Below are 20268 nucleotides of genomic sequence, written 5' to 3'. Positions count from 1 at the left end.
AAGCAACAGATCTTGCAACCAAGTCTTACATCTTGGGCAACACTCCAGAGCCCCAACTTTTTCACCTTTCCAATAAAAGGAAGGAGGAACATTTCCTCATCTCTTCTCCAGGGGTAAAATTAGTCATAATAATTACACAACATTGGGCTCTACTTGATTCTTTTATTATAGTCTCAGTGTATATTATTTTTCTAGTTCTGCTTGGATCTCTGCTTCAGTTCATGCAAATTTCCCCCCAGGTTTCTCTGGTTTAGTCACATTTGTCATTTGTGGTGATGCAATCACATTCCATTCACTTCACAAGCCACAGTTTGCTCAGCTATTCCCCTGATGCGTGAACAAGCATTTTCTGATCCTTGATTTTTTTTTAAGTGTTTTAATTTTCCTTTTGTTGTTTGTGTTAGTCATTTCTAGATATCTCATTCCTCCACCCTTGAGGCCTTCTTTCACAACAAAAACAGCTAAGCAAACCATGACACAGTAACCAGGTCTAGGCAGTAGCATCTCCTTCCTTCCTGTCATGCTGGTTTACAACTTGAGTGTCATGCTTGACTTCTCACTCACATCTATTCAGTTAGCTTCCAAATGTTGTTTTTTTCCTCCACAGCATCTCTGAATCCCTTTCTCCTCCACTTAACTAACACAGATCCATCCTAGTTTGTCACCTCCTTCCTGAACTATTTATCGCCCTGGATTCTTAATGTTTCCATGTCTCAAGCCCATCTTCAATCCAATTTCTTCTCAGAATTGTGATTTTCCCAAAACATAAACGTCTGACCGTGTTATTCCCTAGTACAAGAAACTTCAATGACTCCCAATGACTTCAATGACCAAATACAAACTCTTAGGATTTAGAGCCTTTCACAACCTTTGTAAGAATAAAACACATTACTCCCCTTCATTGGTTCTGGGAAGGAGTCAAACTGATTTTTTCACTGTTGCTTGCCAGCATATTTTATTTTCCACCTTTGACTCAGAATCCCTCATTTCTTTCTTTCTTTTTTTCTGAGGCAGCTGGGGTTAAGTGACTTGCCCAGGATCACTCAGCGAGGAAGTGTGAAGTGTCTGAGGTCACATTTGAACACAGCTCCTGGTGCTCTATCCACTGCATCACCTTGCATCACCTAGCGCCCCGCCCCCCAACCACCTAGTTTTTTCCACAGCTCAAATATTATCTCAATCACAAGGTCTTTCCTGATCCCGCCCCTCCCCCAGATGCTAAAACCTTCCCTCAAATTGCCTTCTATTTTTTTTTATCTGTCCATGCTTCCTTCTTTCTCATAGCACGCCCTCTGCCCATTGAGTTGGTTTTGTTTTTTTCCCTCGGCAATAGAGGTTAAGTGACTTGCCCAGAGTCACACAGCCAGGGTCGCATTTGAACTCGGCTCCTCCTGGGACTCTGCACTGCACCACTTAGCTATCCCCGAATAAGTTTTTAGAGCCCAGGGTTAGCTTTGGCCTTGGCACTCCGGACGGTGGACGCGGGCTTTCCTGGGCCGGGTACGTTCTTTCGGGCACCGCCGGGGTAAGCTTGGCTGGCAGCTCAGCTCCGCACGCAGATCCTGCCAGTGCAGGCGCGAGCTTAGGGTAGAGCGGGTGGAAGGGAGCATCTGACACCTGCGCAGTGCGGCCTCGGAGCGGCGTATCCAGACTTATTGCCCCGCCCCCTTTTCAAATTTGAAACCTGCTCTTTCCCGCCCGAATTTGTTTGCTGAGGAGGAGGGACGGAGAAGCTCCGAGCTAGCTAATGGGAGAAGGGCATCTCGAGGGCCCCGCCCATACGGTGACGACAGCATGACGCAAGTCCCTCTGCGCCAATGAGACGGCTGAAAAGTGCGGGCCAAGCTCTGGCAGTGCCCACGTGTAGAGTCCTGCTTGTCTGTATCCTGACAGCTGGAAGAGTAGGCTGTCAGTGGCCGGGGCGCCAAGGGCAGAGTCCAGCCGGGATTCCCAGACCTCATCTGTGGCCGCTGAGTTTCTCGGATGATACGTACTCCCCGAAAGGTTCCCACCGGGAGCGTTCCAGCTTCCACGGGGTGGGCAAGTCCCTGGCAGGTGTAAAGCCCGAGGTATGAAGAGAAGCTGTGGGCCGTGGGGGCTGTGCCTCAGGACCAGTCCGCTCTCGGCAAGAAAGCGCGTTTTCTAGATTAGGACAGAGAGCTCTGGTCTGTCCGGGACGGCCTATGAGTCTGTGTAGTCTTGTCTGAAGAAGGCCGCACACCCCTTCCCATAAGTCAAAATCAGAACTGGAAGGGTCCCCACGACTAAACCGGCGTTTAAAGGCATTGTGCGTTCCACAAAGGTGCAGGGTTCGGCTGTAACTCCAGTCCAGCTCTCCCCGGCCCACCATCCAGAGCTCACCTCCACACCGCAGTCAGGTTGGACCTTCTTTCTCTTCTTGGGATCTTCTACCTGTGGCGAAGATATGCATCTCCTACTTAGGAGCCTTGGGATCGACTGGGGTAATGAGAACGGGGCTGAGCTCATTTTCGGAGGAGCTCTGCCTAAGGCTGGTGCGACTGCACTGGTTAAAACTTAGCCCAGTGTTACACTTACTGCCTCCGGGTCTGGACACGAGTTCTCTTCCTTTCCCCTGTGGGATCTTGGTCTAATCACTTCCCTTTCCGTCTTCCTCCCCCACCTCCCCGCTCCAGTCCTTGTCTTTCTCACACACACTTGCCTGTCCACTCCCTGCCCCAAGCTTCAGATTTCTCACTGTAAATTGCGAACAGGTAGTTGGTCTCTAAGGTCCCCCTTCCAGTTTTAAATCTTTTAAGTTCGAGAAGCAGCCATGAGCTAGGCGGGGGTGACTAGACGCTTCACCTGGAGGGATCCCGGGACCTTAATCCGAAGCGCCATTAGCTTGGACTCTGCCCGAGGGTCTCCCCGCTGCGGGTAGTAGAAGAGCTGCCGCCAGGACCAGCCCCGGCTCCCGGGCGAGTTCCAAAGGAGGCGGGGCGAGGAGCGCTGGACGTTCGAAGGGGGCGGAGTCCTGCTGTCTGTGTTTGTTGCGCCGTGTCAGTTACTTTGTAACAAAAGTGCTGCCGCCACCGCAGCCGTAGATCCGCACCCCAGGCCCTAGGTTCGACTCCCCGCCTGCAGGCAGCTGTGGTAGCGATGGAGCAGGGTGCCAGTAGCATCCAGGTTTTACTGCAAGCAGCTGAGTACCTGGATCGGAGGGAGCGCGGTAAGAAACTTGGTCCCTAGGTTACCCCCCCTCCTGGGCCTCCCTGTGTATTCTGCTCCCCTCGAATCCGTCCCGGGGGGCTACGGACTGACGAACCCCGGGGTGGGAAGCAGCTCCCCAGTAGGAAGCCTCCTTTGCAAGGTAAACTTAATCTCTGTTCATCTTTTAACTTCATCAACTGGCCAGCCCGCCAGGATCCAGCGGGGTCAGAACTGGGGCAGGGACAGCATCTTTTGGCTCATTCCCCTTTCAATCCATCCCAGTGTGCTCCACTAGTTTCTTCTCCGACTCTTTGGCAGGGCTTGATTTCCCTCGCGATCCCGCAGCTTGACCCCCCGCTCAGCTTGGGAAGGAGGGAAAGAGGACCTGGCGCCAAAAGCCTTCCCCTCCTTTTCTCCACAGTCCGCGGCGCGCCCCCCACTCAGGAGGCTGGGACTCGCGGGCAACTTAGAGATATCCAACAATCTGTTTTGTGATTTAGGGCAAATCATTTAAACTCTTTTGTTTCTCCATTTGTAAAATAAGGTTATCTTGAGGTGTCTTCTAGCTCTAACTGTCTCTGAATACAATTTCTCCCTCAGAGGCAGAGCACGGCTATGCTTCCTTGTGTCCTTCTCACAACTTGGGCCCTGTAAATCGCGGAAGGAGGAGACCCAAGGCCCCTAGGGACAGTTTAAGGTGAAGGTCGGGTTTTGGAGGGGAGGCAGGAGGTGGAATTGGCCCATACCGGCCTCAGTCTATTCAGCTGTGGAGTGGGTGACCTGTTCTGACTCTAGAGGGCGCCCACAGGTGACCTAGTTTCAGACTGGTCCCGACTTGGGGGTGGGTTGTGCCTGGGGTGCTGAAATCTTTAAGGGCTGGGGAAAGAAAAAAATTCTGTGAATAAAGGCAAGTCATTTAACCTCTTAGGGCCTCAATTTCCTCGTTTGTAAAATGAGGATTTGGAAAATCTCTAAAGATATCTCTTTTTGATCTCTTGGATAATCCCTTTTTATGGGGGGGGGGAGAGGGAGGGAAGAAGCAGGGTCCTAAGTAGCTGCTCACTTGGCCTCACCTTCGCCCCCCTCACTTGCCTTTCAGATCCGTGCACAGCGAACTGGAGAAGCACAGGTGATTCTGGAGGGCATGACTCTTTGTTTTGCCTTGTTTGCTCCCCTCCCAAAAGTGCTTTCCCCCCCTTTTTTCCCAAAATTTCTCTGGGGTCTTAGAGGCCAGGAGATTTGGGCTGGGATTTGGGAGTGGGTAGGACCACCTGTGGAGTAAGAAGACATTTTAGGATTATAGATTTAGGGCTGAAAGTGAAACCCGAAAGGGGATCTGGACCAGTCTCTTCTTTTTCCAGATGAAAGCTGGTACTCCCCCTTCCCATGATTAAGAGGCAAGGGCCTTATATTAGCACTATTGAAATCTAGTCCTTGACATTCCTACCTGCATAAACTTAGGCAACTGTCTCTGAACATTGGATTCTTCATCTTTTAACTAGGGACAACTGTTTACCTGAATCATCTAATTTGATTTCGAAGAAAGTGCTTTGGAAAGGGCTGTATAAAAGGGATGTTATTCTCTATAAAATGATGGGGTTGGCTCTTACCTAATCTTTCTACTTGAGATTGTAGCACATTAGGGAGTTAGGTGAGGCAACTTGGTCCTATTATATCCCTTTACTTTATCATCACCATCCTCATCCTCATCCTCCTCATCATCTAGGATGGTGGAAATCTTGAATCAGAGGAGGCAGTCCTCAGACTGGGAGGCTGCTGAATAGAAAGTGGTTCTGGCATTCCTGCTGGACCCAACTGGAGCCTGGCAATTTGCTGCTGTTTCCTATATCCTTCTATCATAGGAGAAACTCCCACCCCTTGAATCCCTTCCTTGAAGAGCCTGCTCACTTTCTTCCCTCCCACAGGAGGGCCCAATTGAGGCGATGTTTGGAGCAGTTGAAACAACAGATGCCCCTGAGCACAGACTGTGCCCGATACACCACTCTGAGCCTGCTTCGCCGGGCTCGGCTGCATATTCAGGTGAGATGGGAAGGCAGGGCCTGACTGGACTCTGTCCTGTTTCCAATGGGAGGACAATCAGGGACAGGGGGAACCCTCTTGCTACTGGGCTGATCTGAATGGAATGTCTTGCAGAGACTGAGGCTCCTAACTATTGGAGAGTTGGAGTTCTGCTTTTACATTTGCCATGTAAATTGAAAGAGGGACTATGATGCAGAGGAGGATATGGAGGTCCAAATATAGGAGAACCTTGGTCAAGAAATGTCATTGCTGGGGTGAATTATTGTAACTCCTCTCCTGATTTCAGAACCTTTCCTTCCTTTATCATATTCTTCCTTTCTGGTGGTCAAAGAATGCACTAAAGATTCCCTAGGGGTCCAACCCTATGTCATATAGAAGAACAGGAAGAAACAGGGTAGTGCCCCAGAGCAGCTTCTATACAGAGAACCAATGTCTACATAGTGCCAATGAACTTGGGACAAATGAAGGCCATGGTATTGACCAGGGAGAGTGAAGCAGAAAATTTTCTAATATGATTTTTAGATTAATTTACTGATAGGATTTTAGTAGGGATGAATGTAAAGTCCTTCACGGGTGCCAAAATTATCCTGAATGAGTAGATGGTAAGTAAGATTTATTTAGACAGAAACAAAAAACAAACAAATTTGAGGTGTTAGTGGACTCAATATAATTAGGAATATCATGGGACAGCTAAAAAAACCCAAACCACTATCTTAAAGCTGCTTAGCCATTCAACATACCTCTTAATGAGGTAGAGGTTCCACTAGAACAGTCTGACTATACTTGAAGTATTGTTTCCAGTTGGGGAGTACTTTTAGGAGGAGTACTAAGAAGCAAAAATTCAATTAGGGGAAGATGGATAAGGAATTGAAGGGCAGTTAGGTGGTGAAGGGAATTAAGTGCAAAGCCCCAGTTTATCTGGCCTCAAATACTTACTAGCTGTGTGACCTTGTCACTTAACTTTGCCTCAATTTCCTCATCTATAGAATGAGCTGGAGAAGGAAATGGCAAGACACTCCAGTATCTTAGCCAAGAAAACCCCAAATGGGATCATGAAGTGTCAGACATGACTACAAAACAACTGCACACATATAGACCAAGAATGAAAGTGAACTTGAAACCCCATCATAGGACTATCGATTGAAGGAATTGGGGATATATAGACTAAAGAAAACTTAAGAAGGTGGTGGTGATTTGCTCACTATCTTTAAACAGCCAATGAGAAGGCATGGAGAAGGGATTAGACTGTCCTTGAACTCTGGCCCCATTGGGCAGAAGTTGCAGAGAAGTAGTTTACAGGGGGAAAACTCCCTACAATTAGAGCTGTCCAACAGCTCTAACAAGGTTCTTTGACACTGGAAGTTTTCAAGGGGATTGTGCATAAATACTTGCAGGGAGTAGTGTAGAAGTGACTTAGAGAATACATTTAGGGGATGTAATAAGTAAACTCTGAGATTCTATGATAGGAAAGACTTGAACTGGTAGAGAAGAGGGAAGGCCTTCTGGTTGGGGCAAGGCAAAAAAGCTAAGTAGTCCATAAAGCAGATAAAAGGGAGTATATCACCAAGTCATGAGGTAGAGCAGGAAGGGGAGGATAGGGAGCATTCTATTTCAGGCATTGGGGTAGGAATCTAGAGAATAGCAAATAAATTATTCTCAGCCTACAAACGAGATAAAAACTATTTGCCAGTGCCTGGGACAAGGGATCAAAGATTTAGAGGTGGAAGGAAACTCAGACTCCATTCTGCCTCAGCTCTTCATTTTACAGAAAAGGAAATGAGACTCAGAGAGGTCAATACTCTTGATTATGGTCATAGAACTAATAAGTGTCATAAGCATGCTCCAAATGCAGCATGTTAGCTATACTTCCACCTCATGTAGTGCTTCATAAATACTTATTTAATTAATTCCAGGGGAGCTGTATTAATTTCCCTTTATTTCTATCATCTTTTGCCTTTTCCAGGAGTTTAATCGAGTATGTTTGTGAAATAGGAGATAATTATCTCTTCTCCTCTAGGTCCTTTCTATCATTCTAAAACATGTTTGGGTCTTCCCAATCCTAAAATTGTGTTCCCTCTCTCTTCTACCACCATCCTCTCTCTCCATTCCCTTTACTGCCGAATCCTCTCAAAAACTTCATTTATGCCTGATTCACTTTTCAACCTGTTCAAATATGTCATCCTTCCCAGTCCCCATTGATCCTCTTCTCTTCAATCACCAATGTTCTCCTAACCAACCAGGTTAGTAGCATTGTGTCAGTCTTTACCCATTTTGCCCCTTCTGTAGCATTTGAGGTGATGACTGCCCTGTTTTTATGGCTAATTTTTCCTACCTTGCCTTTAGGGATTGAATTTTCTCCTTGTTCTCCCTGACTGATAGTTCCCTGCCTCTATTTGTTTCTTGCTGTGAAAGAAATTGGATCTGGTGTAAGGAAAACCTCAGACTTGCCACTATAATAATGATGGCTAATGACACTTGGCTTACAACCATTTTTAAAAATTATTATTAAATCTTTTTCTTTTCTTTTTTTTTAAGTTAAAGCATTTTATTTTCAAACCATATTCACGGATAATTTTTCAACATTGATCCTTGCATAGCCTTGTGTTCTATATTTTCCCCTCCTTTCCCTCATCCTTTCCCTAGATGGCAAGCAATCCAATATATGTTATACATGTTAAAATATATGTTAAATCCAATATGTGTAAACATATTTATATAATTATTTTGCTGCCCAAGAAAGATCAGATCAAAAAGGAAAAAATGAATAAGAAAACAAAATGAAAATGAACAGCAACAAAAAAAGTGAAAATGCTATGTTGTGATCTACATTCAGTTCCTACAGTCCTTTCTCTGGGTATAGATGGCTCTTTATCACAAGATCATCCAAAATGGCCTTAGTCATCTTATTATTGGAAAGAGTCATGTCCATCAGAATTGATTATTATATAATATTGTTTTTTTAAAAAAAATTTGTTAAAAGCTTTTTATTTACAAAGCATATGCATGAGTAATTTTTACAGCATTGACTCTTGCATAATCTTCTGTTCCAAATTATTCTCTCCTTTCCCCCACCCCCTCTTCTAGCTGGCAGGTAGTCCAATACATGTTAAATATGTTGAAATGTTTTTGCTATATACAATGATCTGATTCTGCTCATTTCTGCTCAGCATCAGTTCATGTCTCTCCAGGCCTGATCATTTCTTACACAACAATAATATTCCACAACATTCATATACCACAACTTGTTCAGCCATTCTCCAATTGATGGGCATCCACTCAGGTTTCAGTTTCTTGCCATTATGAAAAGGGCTGCTACAAACATTTTTGTGGTCCCTTTCTCTCCTTTAAGATCTCTTTGGGATATAAGCCCAGTGTGAGGAGATTTCTATCTTAATTCCAATTTCCATTGTGCTGTTGCCCCTTCTCACCTATGAGACCTTGGTTACTTAAGAGATTACTTAAGCAACTTTTCTGGTACTGGTTCCTCATTTGTAACGAGAAAGGGTTGGTGATTATGAAAGTTTCATCCCATTTTAAATCTTATGACTCTTTTCCTGTCCCCTGATGATGGGTATTCTCCAAAGTATTAGCCTTGATTTTTCTATACTCCCTTGGAAATCTTACCTTTCTGCAGATGGCTCCCAAATTTCTTGTTTGTAGCTCCAATCTCTTTTTTTTTCCTCTTAAGTTTCAGATTTCCTGGATATTTCATATGTGTCAACCTCAACATTATCTGAAACTGAACTGCTGACCTTTCCTGAAAACAAACCTATCAATAAAAAACCTGTTTCTCCTTCTGACTTCACTGTTTCTGTCAGTGTACTATTTACCCTGGGTCCCATGTTAGAAATCTTGGTGTTTTCTTTAGTTCTTCCTCCTCTCTCACCTCAAAAATCTAATTAGTTTCCAAGTTCTGCTGAAATCACCTCTGAAATGCTACTCACCCCTTCCTCAGTGTGTTCATTGCTACTCTTTAGCAATCCGGCTTGGATTACTGCAAAACCCTTCTAAATCTATTTAGATGTTTTTGGATTTATTCTGTCTTTCAAATAGTTTCTCACATTACTGATGAATTTATCAAATCCTGCAACAGGAATTTTCTTTTGCCTGCTGGCATTTAAGGACTTTGCCAATTCCACACCACTTCTATAATCTTTACTCTCTAGCCTGATTTACCCAATCAGGCTTGGAATTCCCTACACAGAAGCCACACTTACAGGCCTTCATGTCTTTACTTATGTTGCTCCCTATGCCAAGGAAATGCTATTTTCTTAGCCTTTCTATTGAATTCCCATCTTTCTCTTTCAGGAAGTCTGAGGGCAGCATTGGCACCAGTGGAAAGAAATCAATATTTCGGGTTGAAGAACCTGAGTTTGCATCTGGCTTCTGCTGCTTCTCTTACCCATGTGGTTTTGCAGAATCTCTTAGCTTTTCTGGGCCTAGGTTTCCTTTTCTGAAAGAGTTTGGACTAGATGACTTTTAAGCTCCCTTCTGCCCCTAAATCAATGATCCTACAATCCTGTGTGAGACACAACACTAGATTAGCTTGTCCTGAAGGGCTCATACATTGAAAAGTAAGAAAGAAACAACTTGGCAAGATTGGGGTGGGGGTGGTAGGTTATTGTGAATACTAGACATAGAAAGTGACCGACTTTCTATTTGTCCTTTCTTTCTCTTTCACCATTCCCAGTCTTAAATAGGAACCATTCCATCTTGACATCTGTCTTACTTCAGTCCTGTGTTTTTTCCAATACTCTATATTTTCTCACAATAATTTTCTCTTTACATATTTAAAAAATATTATTTATTTTTAAGCATTTTTCCTTTTAAAATTTTGCCTTTGTTATTGCTGTTATTGTTTTTACTAGGCACTTGGGTTTAAGTGATTATCCAGGGTCACGAAGTTAGCACTTGTTAAGTATCTGAGGTTACATTTGAACTTAGGTCTTTCTGACTTCAAGGTTGGTGCTACAAGTGGATATTCACTGTGCCATCTAGGTTGCCCCTGTTTTTAAAACTTGAGTTCCACATTCTCTTTTTTCTCCCATGCATTCCTAACCCACTAAGAAGACAAACAAATGATATCAATTATACATGTGAAATTGTGCAAAACATACTTTCATATTAATCTTATTGCAAAACAAAGTAAAAACTAAATAAAGTGAGAAAATTATATTTCAATTTGAACTCAGAGTTCATCTGTTTTCTCTCTGGAGATAGCTAGCATTTTTTATATATACTGATCATAGCAGCCAAGTCATTCTTAGATAATAATCATTGCAGCATTGCTGTTACTGTACACAATGATCTTTCTATTCTTTTCATTTCACTTTACATCAGTTCATATAGATCTTCCCATGTTTTTCTGAAACTGCTTCATCATCTCTTACAGCACAATAGTGCTTTAAGCATAATAACTATAATATGCATGCAATGGTATACAGTAACAGTACTATAAGAACAACCCAATATGTAACAACTTCTCAATTTCTAATTCTTTGCCACCACAAAAAATTGCTGCTGTAAACATTTTTTTGTATCTATAGGTCCTTTTCCTTTTTCTTTGATCTCTTTGGGATATAGACTTAGTACTGGTATTAAAGGATAAAAGGATTTCATACTTTTTATAGCCCTTTGCGTACTTCCAAATTGTTCTCCAGAATGGTTGGACTAGTTCACTTCACCAACAATTAATTAATGTATCAGTTTTCCTTCATCTTTCTTAGCATTTGTCATTTCTAATAGGTGTAAGGTGGTACTTCAGAGTTGTTTTAATCTATATTTCTCTAATCAATAGCAATTTAGAGAATTTTTTTTTGTATGACTTTAGATAGCTTTGGTTTCTTCTTCTGAAAACTGGTCATATCCTCTGGCTATTTAATCAATTGGGAAATAGCTTATTTTTATAAATTTGATTTTGTTCCCTACATATTTGAGAAATGAGGCCTTTATCAGAGAAATTTGTTGTAAATTTTTTTTTATATTATTTCATTGTTTATGGCACTTTTTTCTTTTCTTTTCTTTTCTTTTTTTTTTTTGCTGAGGCAATTGGGTTAAGTGACTTACCCAGGATCACACAATTAGCACTTGTTAAGTGTCTGAGGTCACATTTGAACTCAGGTCCTCCTGACTTCAGGGAGTCACCTAGCTGTCCCTGTTTATGGCACTTTTTAGCAAAATGTAGTTTCCCTGATTATCTCTTTTAATTAGGTCTATTTTTGCTTTGTCTTAGATCGTGGTTGCTATTCCTGACATTTTAATTTCAGCTGAAGCATAATGGATTCTATTCAAGCCTTTTATTTTAACTGTGTATCTTTCTGTTTCAAATGTATCTCTTATATGTAATATTATTGGATTCTAGTTTCTAAACCATTCTGCTATCCACTTTTATTTTATGGATTAGCTCTCTCATTCACATATCCAGTGATGATTACTAATTATATTTCCTTCTATTCTGTTTTCTTCTGTTTGTCTTTCTCTCTTTTTATCCTGTACTTCCTCAAAAGTGTCTTTTGTTTCTGACCAATGTTTCCAGTAATCTGTCATCATTTTTATTAGCCCCTACCCACTTATCTCTTTATTCTAGTTCCCTCTTGGGTAAGATAAGTTTTTATATCCAACTGAATATGTTTGTATATTATATATACACACATATGTCTATACCTCCTTCCCTTTTTGAACCAATTCTGATGAGAATTAGGTTCGCATTGCCCCTTATCCCTGTCCATTTTCACCTCCACTATAAAAGCTTTTCCTTGCACATCTTTTTAAGTAAGATAATTTTCTCCATTTTTAAATTTTCCTTACCAGTCTATCCATCCTTAATTTTTTTATATCATTCTAACACAATCAACTCACATTCATGCCCTCTGTCTCTGTATCCTCCTGCCTTAATAATGATAAAATTCTTAAGAGTTACTTGTATCATCTTTCCATATAGAAATACAGTTTAACTTTATTGAGTACTTTATGATTACTCTTTCATGTTTACTCTTTTATAATTCTCTTGAGTCTTCTGTTGAAATGTCAAATTCTCTACTCAGGAATGTTTTTCATCAGGAATGCTTGAAAGTCCTCTGTTTTATTAAATTTACTTTTTTTTTTTTTCCTGGAGAATTATATTCAGTTTTTTGGGTAAGTTATTCTTCGTGGTAATAGCTTCTTTGCTTTCTGAAATATTATATTTCAATCCCTCTATTCCTTTACCTTACAAGCTGCTAAATTTTGTATTATACATGCTATGACTCTACAATATTTGAATTATTTCTTTCTGCTTGCTTGCAATATTTTCATCTAGACCTGGGAGCTCTGAAATTTGGCTGTCATGTTCCTGGGAGTTTTCATTTGGGGATTTTTCTCAGCAGGTGATCAGTGCATGCTTTCAATTTGTATTTTACCCTGTGGATCCAAGATTGTTTGTTAAGATAGTTTTCCTTTATAATTTCTTGAAATATTGTGTGTAGGATCTTTTTCTTATCATGGCTTTCACATAATCCAATAATTCTTAAATTACCTATCCTTGATGTATTTTCTAGGTCAGTTAAGTTTTTTTCCCTCCTCAATAGTATTTTATTTTTCCAAATATACATAATTTTCAACATTTATTTTTGTGTTCCAAATTTTTCTCTTTCTCCCTCACTTCCCCCAAACAGCAAGCAATCTGATATATATTAAATATGTACAATCCTTTTAAATATATTTCCACATTTGTCATATTGTGCAAGAAACATCAGACTAAAAGGGAAAAACCCATATGAGAAATAAAACAAACAAACAAATAAAGGTGAAAATACTATGCTTCTATCCACATTCAGTATCCTTAGTTCTCTCTACATCTATCTATATCCAGATGGCATTTTCCATTGCAAGTCTGTGGGAACTGTCTTGAATCACCACATTGTTGAAAAGAGCCAAGTCCATCACAATTGAGCATCACATAATCTTGTTGTTGCTGTATACAATGTGTTCTTGGTTTGGCTCACTTCATTCAGCATCAGTTCATGTAAATTTTTCCAGGCTTTTCTGAAATCAGCCTGGCTCATTATTTCTTATAGAACAATAATATTCCCTTATATTCATATACTTAACTTACTCAATCATTCCCCAACTGATGGGCATCCACTCAATTTCCAGTTCCCTGCCACTATTAAAAAAAATTCTTACAAACATTTTTGCACATGTGGGTCCTTTTCCCTCTTTTGATTTCTTTGGGATACAGATCCAGCAGTCAGACTGTTGGATCAAAGGATATACTCAATTTTATAGTCCTTTGGGGCATAGTTCCAAATTGCTCTCCAGAATGGTTAGATCATTTCACAACTCCACCAACAGTGCATTAGTGTCTCAGTTTCCCCACATTCCCTCCAACATTTATCATTATTTTTTCTGGTCATCTTAGCCAATCTGAGAGCAAATCAAAGCTGTCTTAATTTGCAATTGTCTAATTAATAGTGATTTAGTGCATTTTTTTTCACATAACTAGAAATCATTTAATTTCTTCATTTGGAAATTGTTCATATCATTTGCAATTCAGTTATTTTTCTGATAAAGTATTTCACAGTTTCTTCTATTATTTCTTTTTTTTTACTTTGTTTTACTTTTTCTTAAAGTCTCATGGAGTCATTAGGTTCCACTTGCCCAATTCTAATTCTTCTTCTTTTTTTGGCTGAAGCAATTGGGGCTAAGTGACTTGCCCAGGGTCACACAGCCAGGAAGTATTACATGTCTGAGGCCAAATTTGAACTCAGGTCCTCCTGACTTTAGGGATGGTGCTCTATTCACTACACCAACTAGCTGTCCTTCCAATTCTAATTCTTAAGGAATTATTTACTTTAGTGAATTGCTGTGCTTCTTACCATTAGGTTAATTCTGTTTGTAAGGTGCTATTTTCTTTAGCATAATAAGCTATTATTTCTCCTTTAATAATTGTTTTGCATCTAGTTTCTTTCCCCAATTTTTCCTTCACTATTCTTATCTCTTTAAGTTTCCCAGGGATTTTTGTTGGCCTTGGGCCCAATCAGCATTTTTCTTTGAGCCTTTACTTATAGCTTTTGTCACATTGTTGTTTTCTTCTGAGTTTATGTCATGGTTTTCCTTGCCATTATAGCAAGTTAGTTTTTAAGCTCAATGTTGTTGCTTTTTACTCATTTTTTTCCAGTCTATTTCTTTACTTTGGATTTATATTAGTGTTGGGTTCTGTTCACCAAGGACTGGGGAAGCAGTTTCAGGCTTTTTCATGGTGCTGTTTTCAGAGCTATTTCTGGGGAGTCTGCAAATTTTCAGTGTTTCCATGGGACCTGGAAGAGGTGTGGTCACTGCTCTCCTGATCTGCTCTCTGATCTTCACCCAGGAAGGGCCCCTACTCTCCTGCAGCTATAAGCACTAGAATTCCTCTTGGCCCTGGAACTGTAACCAGGTTTCTTGCTTCCTTGTGACTGATCACAAGTACTCCTCTCCACACTGGAACTTTGACCCAGGATTACCAATGAGCAATAGAGTTCCCAATCAGTGCTAGTTGCACCCAGTGCCAGCAAAGAATCCCCTGTAATCTGTTTCTTATCAGTTTTTGTTTCTGGATTGAGAGTTCCTTAAACTGCTGCTGCTTCAAGGCCTAGGACCTGCACCCATCCTAGTATTACAAACCTCTTCTACAGACCTCCTGAGTCGGCTTAGACTGCACATGTCTCCCTTTGACCTTTTGTTGGCTCTGCTGCTCCAAAATGTCATTTGAGGCATTTTTTTTTTTATTATTATTGACTTTTTATTGACAGAACATATGCTTGGATAATTTTGTACATTATTGCTTGCACTCACTTATGTTCTGACTTTTTCCTTCCCTCCCTCCCTCCACCCTCTCCCCTAGATGGTAAGCAGTCTTATACATGTTAAATATGTTATAGTATATCTTAGATACAATATATGTGTGCAGAACCAATCAGTTCTCTTATTGCACAGGGAGAATTGGATTTAGAAGGTAAAAATAACCTGGGGAAAAAAAATCAAAAGTACAAACAGTTTACACTCATTTCCCAGTGTTCCTTTTCTGGGTGCGGCTGATTCTGTCCATCATTGATCAATTGGAACTAAATTAGATCTTAGATTAGATATCCACTTCCATCAGAATACATCCTCATACAGTATCGTTATTAAAGTGTATAATGATCTCCTGGTTCTGCTCATTTCACTCCGCATCAGTTCATGTAAGTCTCTCCAAGCCTCTCTGTATTCCTCCTGCTGGTCATCTCTTACAGAACAATAATATTCCATAACCTTCATATACCACAATTTACCCAACCATTCTCCAATTGATGGACATCCATTCATTTTCCAGTTTCTAGCCACTACAAAAAGGGTTGCCACAAACATTTTGGCACACACAGGTCCCTTTCCCTTCTTTAGTATTTCCTTGGGATATAAGCCCAGTAGTAGCACTGCTGGATCAAAGGGTATGCCCAGTTTGATAACTTTTGGGGCATAATTCCAGATTGCTCTCCAGAATAGTTGGATTCTTTCACAACTCCACCAACAATGTAGTAGTGTCCCAGTTTTCCCACATCCCCTCCCACATTCATCATTATTTGTTGCTGTCATCTTAGCCAATCTGACAGGTATGTAGTGGTATCTCAGAGTTGTCTTAATTTGCATTTCTCTAATCAGTAGTGATTTGGAACATTCTTTCATGTGAGTGGATATAGTTTCAATTTCTTCCTCTGAGAATTGTCTGTTCATATCCTTTGGCCATTTATCAATTGGAGAATGACTTGATTTCTTATAAATTAGAGTCAATTCTCTATATATTTTGGAAATAGGCCTTTATCAGAACCTTTAACTGTAAAAATGTTTTCCCAGTTTGTTGCTTCCCTACTAATTTTGTTTGCATTAGTTTTGTTTGTACAAAGGCTTTTTAATTTGATGTCATCAAAAATTTCTATTTTGTGATCAATAATGACCTCTAGTTCTTCTTTCGTCACAAATTCCTTCCTCCTCCACAAGTCTGAGAGATTAAACTATCCTATGTTTCTCTAATTTATTTGTGATCTCATTTTTTATGCCTAAATCATGGACTCATTTTGATCTTATCTTGTTATATGGTGTTAAGTTTGGGTCCATGTTGAGGCATTATTTTAAAGTTGTTTGGAGGGTTATATTGAGTGAACTCAGCTGGGATCTTAGCTCTTACTCTGCCATCTTTGCTCCACTTCAGTCCTCTGTTCTCTCCATTATTCCACACTTTCTTACAATAACATCTTAAAATCTTAAAAAATACATAAGCACCAAAGCAGGGTTACATTTACAAAGCCAGCAGTTTCTAATAGTACATTTGATAGTGATGAGCCAGGAGACATGGTGTTTTCTCGGTGTGAACTTGAGTAAGGGACTTCCCTCATCTGCACCTCATTTTTTCCTTCAAAATGATGTTTGGGCTAGATTATTCCTTCTAGGCAAGATTCCTTCATTGAAATCCAAGTCCTACCTTATTAGCTCATTTATTTAGTTATTGGTTAACCCTTTAAGTGGGATAGATTTATATGAAGAGGTCTATCTACCTAATTAGCTACCCAAAGAAAGCTCATGCCATGGGATGCTAGGTTTTACAGAATAAGCCCACATTTGATCCCTATTTAGAAATCTTGAATTGCTTCCTATGTTTATCAAGTGCAAATCTCTCAATCTGGTTTTATAAAGTCCTCCAAACTGGCTTCAAACTACTTCCTTAATCTCATCCCTTACACTTGGCCTTTGATTCAGCTAGGCAGGTTTCTACAGTACATGCTAAGAACTCAATGTGCTGATTCCTTTGTCTGAAATTTTCTCTCTGCCTAGCCAAATCCTATTCATCTTCCAAAAAACTCCTTCAAGGAATAAAGTTCTACTCCTTCCAGGAAAACTTTTCTTGTCCTCCCAATCTACCTTATTCATCACTTTCTTCTAAACTATAATATTCACTTGAACTCAAAAAATATTTGAGATGTACAAAATTAGAGAAGCCATTCCAAATGTTATATAGACTATTTGTGTCCGACCTGTGGCAGAGCTTCTGGGCTTGTATTGGTCTGATCAGCCACAATCGGACACCTAACTTGACTCTAACATAATGATGTCATTTTGGTCCTCCTCAAGAATGAAGGACAACAGCTAACCATTAGCCTGAAACATACAACTGGATACTGTTTTCCATAAAATAAATATTTATGTCCCTTTTTGTCTCATAGACTCCTTTTCTCCTGTATTTTTTTTTCTCAGTTACACTGTGAGCGACTTGAAGTCAGAGCTATTCATTGATGCCCTGCTGTCTCCTCTACATTGCCACTAGCCTAAGTTCAAATCATGATTCAGATATAAGACTTATTGATTGGTTGGTGAATCTTAGTTCAGTAGACATTTATTTATTTATTTTCTAGTGGCTAATTATTAAGCATCTACTGTCACATGTACAAAACATTGCTCTCAAGGGATTAGAACCAAACTGTACTGTACTCTGGACTCTCACCTCATTTTTCTTGGCTCCTTGGGGGTTCCTACTGTCTGGTTCCAAGATAGCACAAACCCTTAAGTTATCTGCCTTCATTGAGGTCTATCTATGTGCTCAGCCCCATGGGGAATACAACACAGGAACAAGATGAGGTCCCTACCCTCAAGAAGCTTTCAAACTTTTTGGAGGAAGCAGTGAAGCAAAATCAATAACGAATGAAGAAATAATAGCTACAGGATCTCCAAGGAGAGAGAGGGGCAATGCAGTTTGGTCTAATGAGGGAGTTTGATGGAGGAACTGGGCCCCAGTGGGCTTTAGTATCTGGAAAGACAACCTAATCTAGACCTTTCTAGGGAGCGCTTTAGCCTCAGAAAATTCTGGGAAATCAATGAGTATTAAAAGTGATGTAAGTGTTGGGAGAAGGCTACCAGCTCATGGCAACATTTGCCCTGTAATAGCTGTTACTTTAAAGCTATGGCTATTCCTTTAACTAAAGTGTATTCGCCTGAGTTCTCCAAACCTAAAGTAATCACTCAAAAACAGTGACCTGGTGAGCCAACAAAATTGGCTCAGATAGTTGTCAGGGATCCCATGAAACATTTTTATTTTATAGATGGAGAAAATGAGGTCCAGAAATGTAAAGGACAATACTTTGCCCAGTTTCACATGGGGGGGGGGAGGGACGGGGGCGGAGGGGCTCCTGCCAGATGCTCTCATCTTTCCAATACTCTGCCCCATCTAATCCCTCCTATTCTTTTCTGCTACCACTGATTTCCTGTAGCCTTAGCCCATGTATACCTTAACCTCCTTTCCTGCCACAAAATTGAATGCACATCATTATATGGGAGAAATCAGAACAGGAAAGCCTCGGGGATGACAAGCTAGAAAAACGTGATTTAAACATTTACTGTCTTTCTGTTTGTCCTTCACTCTCAGAAACACATGGAACTATAGAGCTACACCCACAGGCCTCCTCTTAGCTATCCTTGGAGTGTGGTGAACATGAACAGAATCAGAAGCTCCCCATGCTATTTTCAATCAGCTCTCTAAGACTTACCAGGAAGGTTTGTCAGGGGCACGGGGCTATAGTGGTAGGGCTATTATCTCCCAGGATTGGGTTCAGGCCCAGCTCTTCCTTGCTCCCTCCCAACTTGCCCTCGCAGAGTTGTTATTTCACTTCAAAGGCCTTTTTACTTCAGGTAGCCTGAAACGTAAAAGCTTCATCAGCTCATGCAGTACTCAAGAAGCCAACTTGGAGTGGATATTGGCAAGGCAGTTCCCCGCTTCCCTTCCTTATCACCTCTCCTTCCACCTGAATGCAGATCAGAACTCTTCAAGTCTGAAAGAAGCAGTTCTCAGAATCCCAGGGTGTGGGGCTTAGCCCCAGGCTGGGACATGACATGGGCAAACCAAGATCTGGAAGGGGTTAGGGCTAGAAGAGCTACTGGCCAGCACTGGGAGCTGATTCATGGCTTCTTGTGATTGCAGAAGTTGGAAGAACAGGAGCAGCGGGCACGAAGGCTCAAGGATAGGCTCCGCAGTGAACAGCGGAGCTTGCGCCAGCGTCTGGAACAGCTCCGGGGATCGGCTGGGGAGCGGGAGCGTCTTCGGGTAGATAGCCTGGACTCCTCTGGTCTCTCTTCAGAGCGCTCTGATACTGACCAAGGTTAGTGACATTCCCCATCATCTTGGTTGGAATTAGGGTGTCAATATGCACCTTGATGATCTCCTAGCTTTCTAAGTGGGGAACAGTGGACCCCAAAAAGCCTGGGCCACTGCCATAGCTTCTGCTGGGGCAAATGGGTCTATGGTGCCCTTCCATCTCAGCCCATGGCTAAATCATCCCACCCTCTTCTTTCTTGGTGTGACCTTGAACCTAATTTTTCTTTGTTCTCTCCACAGAGGAGCTGGAGGTGGACGTGGAAAGCTTAGTGTTCGGGGGTGGTGCTGAGCTGCTCCGGGGCTTCAGCACAGGCCAGGAGCACAGCTACTCTCATAGTGGTACTGCTTGGCTATGACCCCTGCTACCCAGCCTGCCAGAGAAGCTGCCACAGACCTGGCCATGGTTGACTAAAGTGGGCTCCAGCTTGTATCCTCATACTGGGCATTCCTGTGAAGCAGAAAATCTTTGGACAGAGGCTAGTGCTGGCTCCTGGAGCCATTTTTTTAACTAGCCTCAGTTCTACCCCTTCTGTGGACATAGCCTGAAGCTTACTCCGTTTTTGTGGGGGGAAACAGGAGTGAGCCATAGCCCTGTATGGAATTCAGCAGGCAATGCCACTGTTCCCTGTCAGGGGTTATGGGAGGCAACCAGAGGCCTGTAACAAGGAGCTGACATGGAGGCAGTCTGTTGAACCCTGCCTAGACCTGTTTTCTTTTTGTACATATATATATATATATATATATTTACAGCATTGATTTTTGTTCCTTTCAGGGCTGGGATGCAAATATTGTCCTAAGCTGGTTTGGTGCCTGGCACCCAAGGGACCAGTATCAGTAAAGTGGGAAGGAGCTATATTCACTCTGGCTCTGGCTCCACAGACACCATACAGTATTTTCAATTAAAAATTTCTTAATTTTGCCTGCAG

General features: G+C 41.5%; 1 protein-coding gene and 1 long non-coding RNA gene across 3 annotated transcripts; one reads left to right on the top strand and one right to left on the bottom strand.

Moving 5' to 3' along the window:
- Positions 1-148: 148 nt before the first annotated feature.
- LOC141557097 (uncharacterized) lies at positions 149-2902 on the bottom strand. Its single transcript, XR_012486712.1, has 2 exons — positions 2824-2902; positions 149-2412 (listed from the first exon to the last, which is right to left on the bottom strand). It is a non-coding gene; the product is annotated as an uncharacterized LOC141557097 (long non-coding RNA).
- MXD3 (MAX dimerization protein 3) lies at positions 2357-20261 on the top strand. 2 transcript variants are annotated; one of them, XM_074292250.1, is made up of 6 exons: positions 2357-2462; positions 3769-3865; positions 4268-4297; positions 5094-5208; positions 19169-19346; positions 19583-20261. In XM_074292250.1, exons 1-6 carry the CDS (start codon positions 2426-2428, stop codon positions 19696-19698), a joined length of 573 nt encoding a protein of 190 aa, XP_074148351.1. In that variant the 5' UTR covers positions 2357-2425; the 3' UTR covers positions 19699-20261. The 2 variants fall into 2 exon arrangements, with proteins under 2 accessions (XP_074148351.1, XP_074148350.1); XM_074292249.1 differs by lacking the exon at positions 2357-2462 and adding an exon at positions 2969-3187.
- Positions 20262-20268: the final 7 nt, after the last annotated feature.

The sequence above is a fragment of the Sminthopsis crassicaudata genome, chromosome 2 (genome assembly GCF_048593235.1).
Source record: "Sminthopsis crassicaudata isolate SCR6 chromosome 2, ASM4859323v1, whole genome shotgun sequence".
Classification (NCBI taxonomy): Eukaryota; Metazoa; Chordata; class Mammalia; order Dasyuromorphia; family Dasyuridae; genus Sminthopsis; species Sminthopsis crassicaudata.
Note: the sequence above shows the minus strand (reverse complement) of the source record. Positions and strands in the feature narration are given on the sequence as shown.

Coding starts and splice junctions, on each gene's coding strand:
- MXD3 (XM_074292249.1), top strand. CDS start 3,118: ATGGAGCAGGGTGCCAGTAGCATCCAGGTTTTACTGCAAGCAGCTGAG. Junction 5,209..19,168: donor GGGCTCGGCTGCATATTCAG/GTGAGATGGGAA, acceptor TTGTGATTGCAG/AAGTTGGAAGAACAGGAGCA. Junction 19,347..19,582: donor GCGCTCTGATACTGACCAAG/GTTAGTGACATT, acceptor TTCTCTCCACAG/AGGAGCTGGAGGTGGACGTG.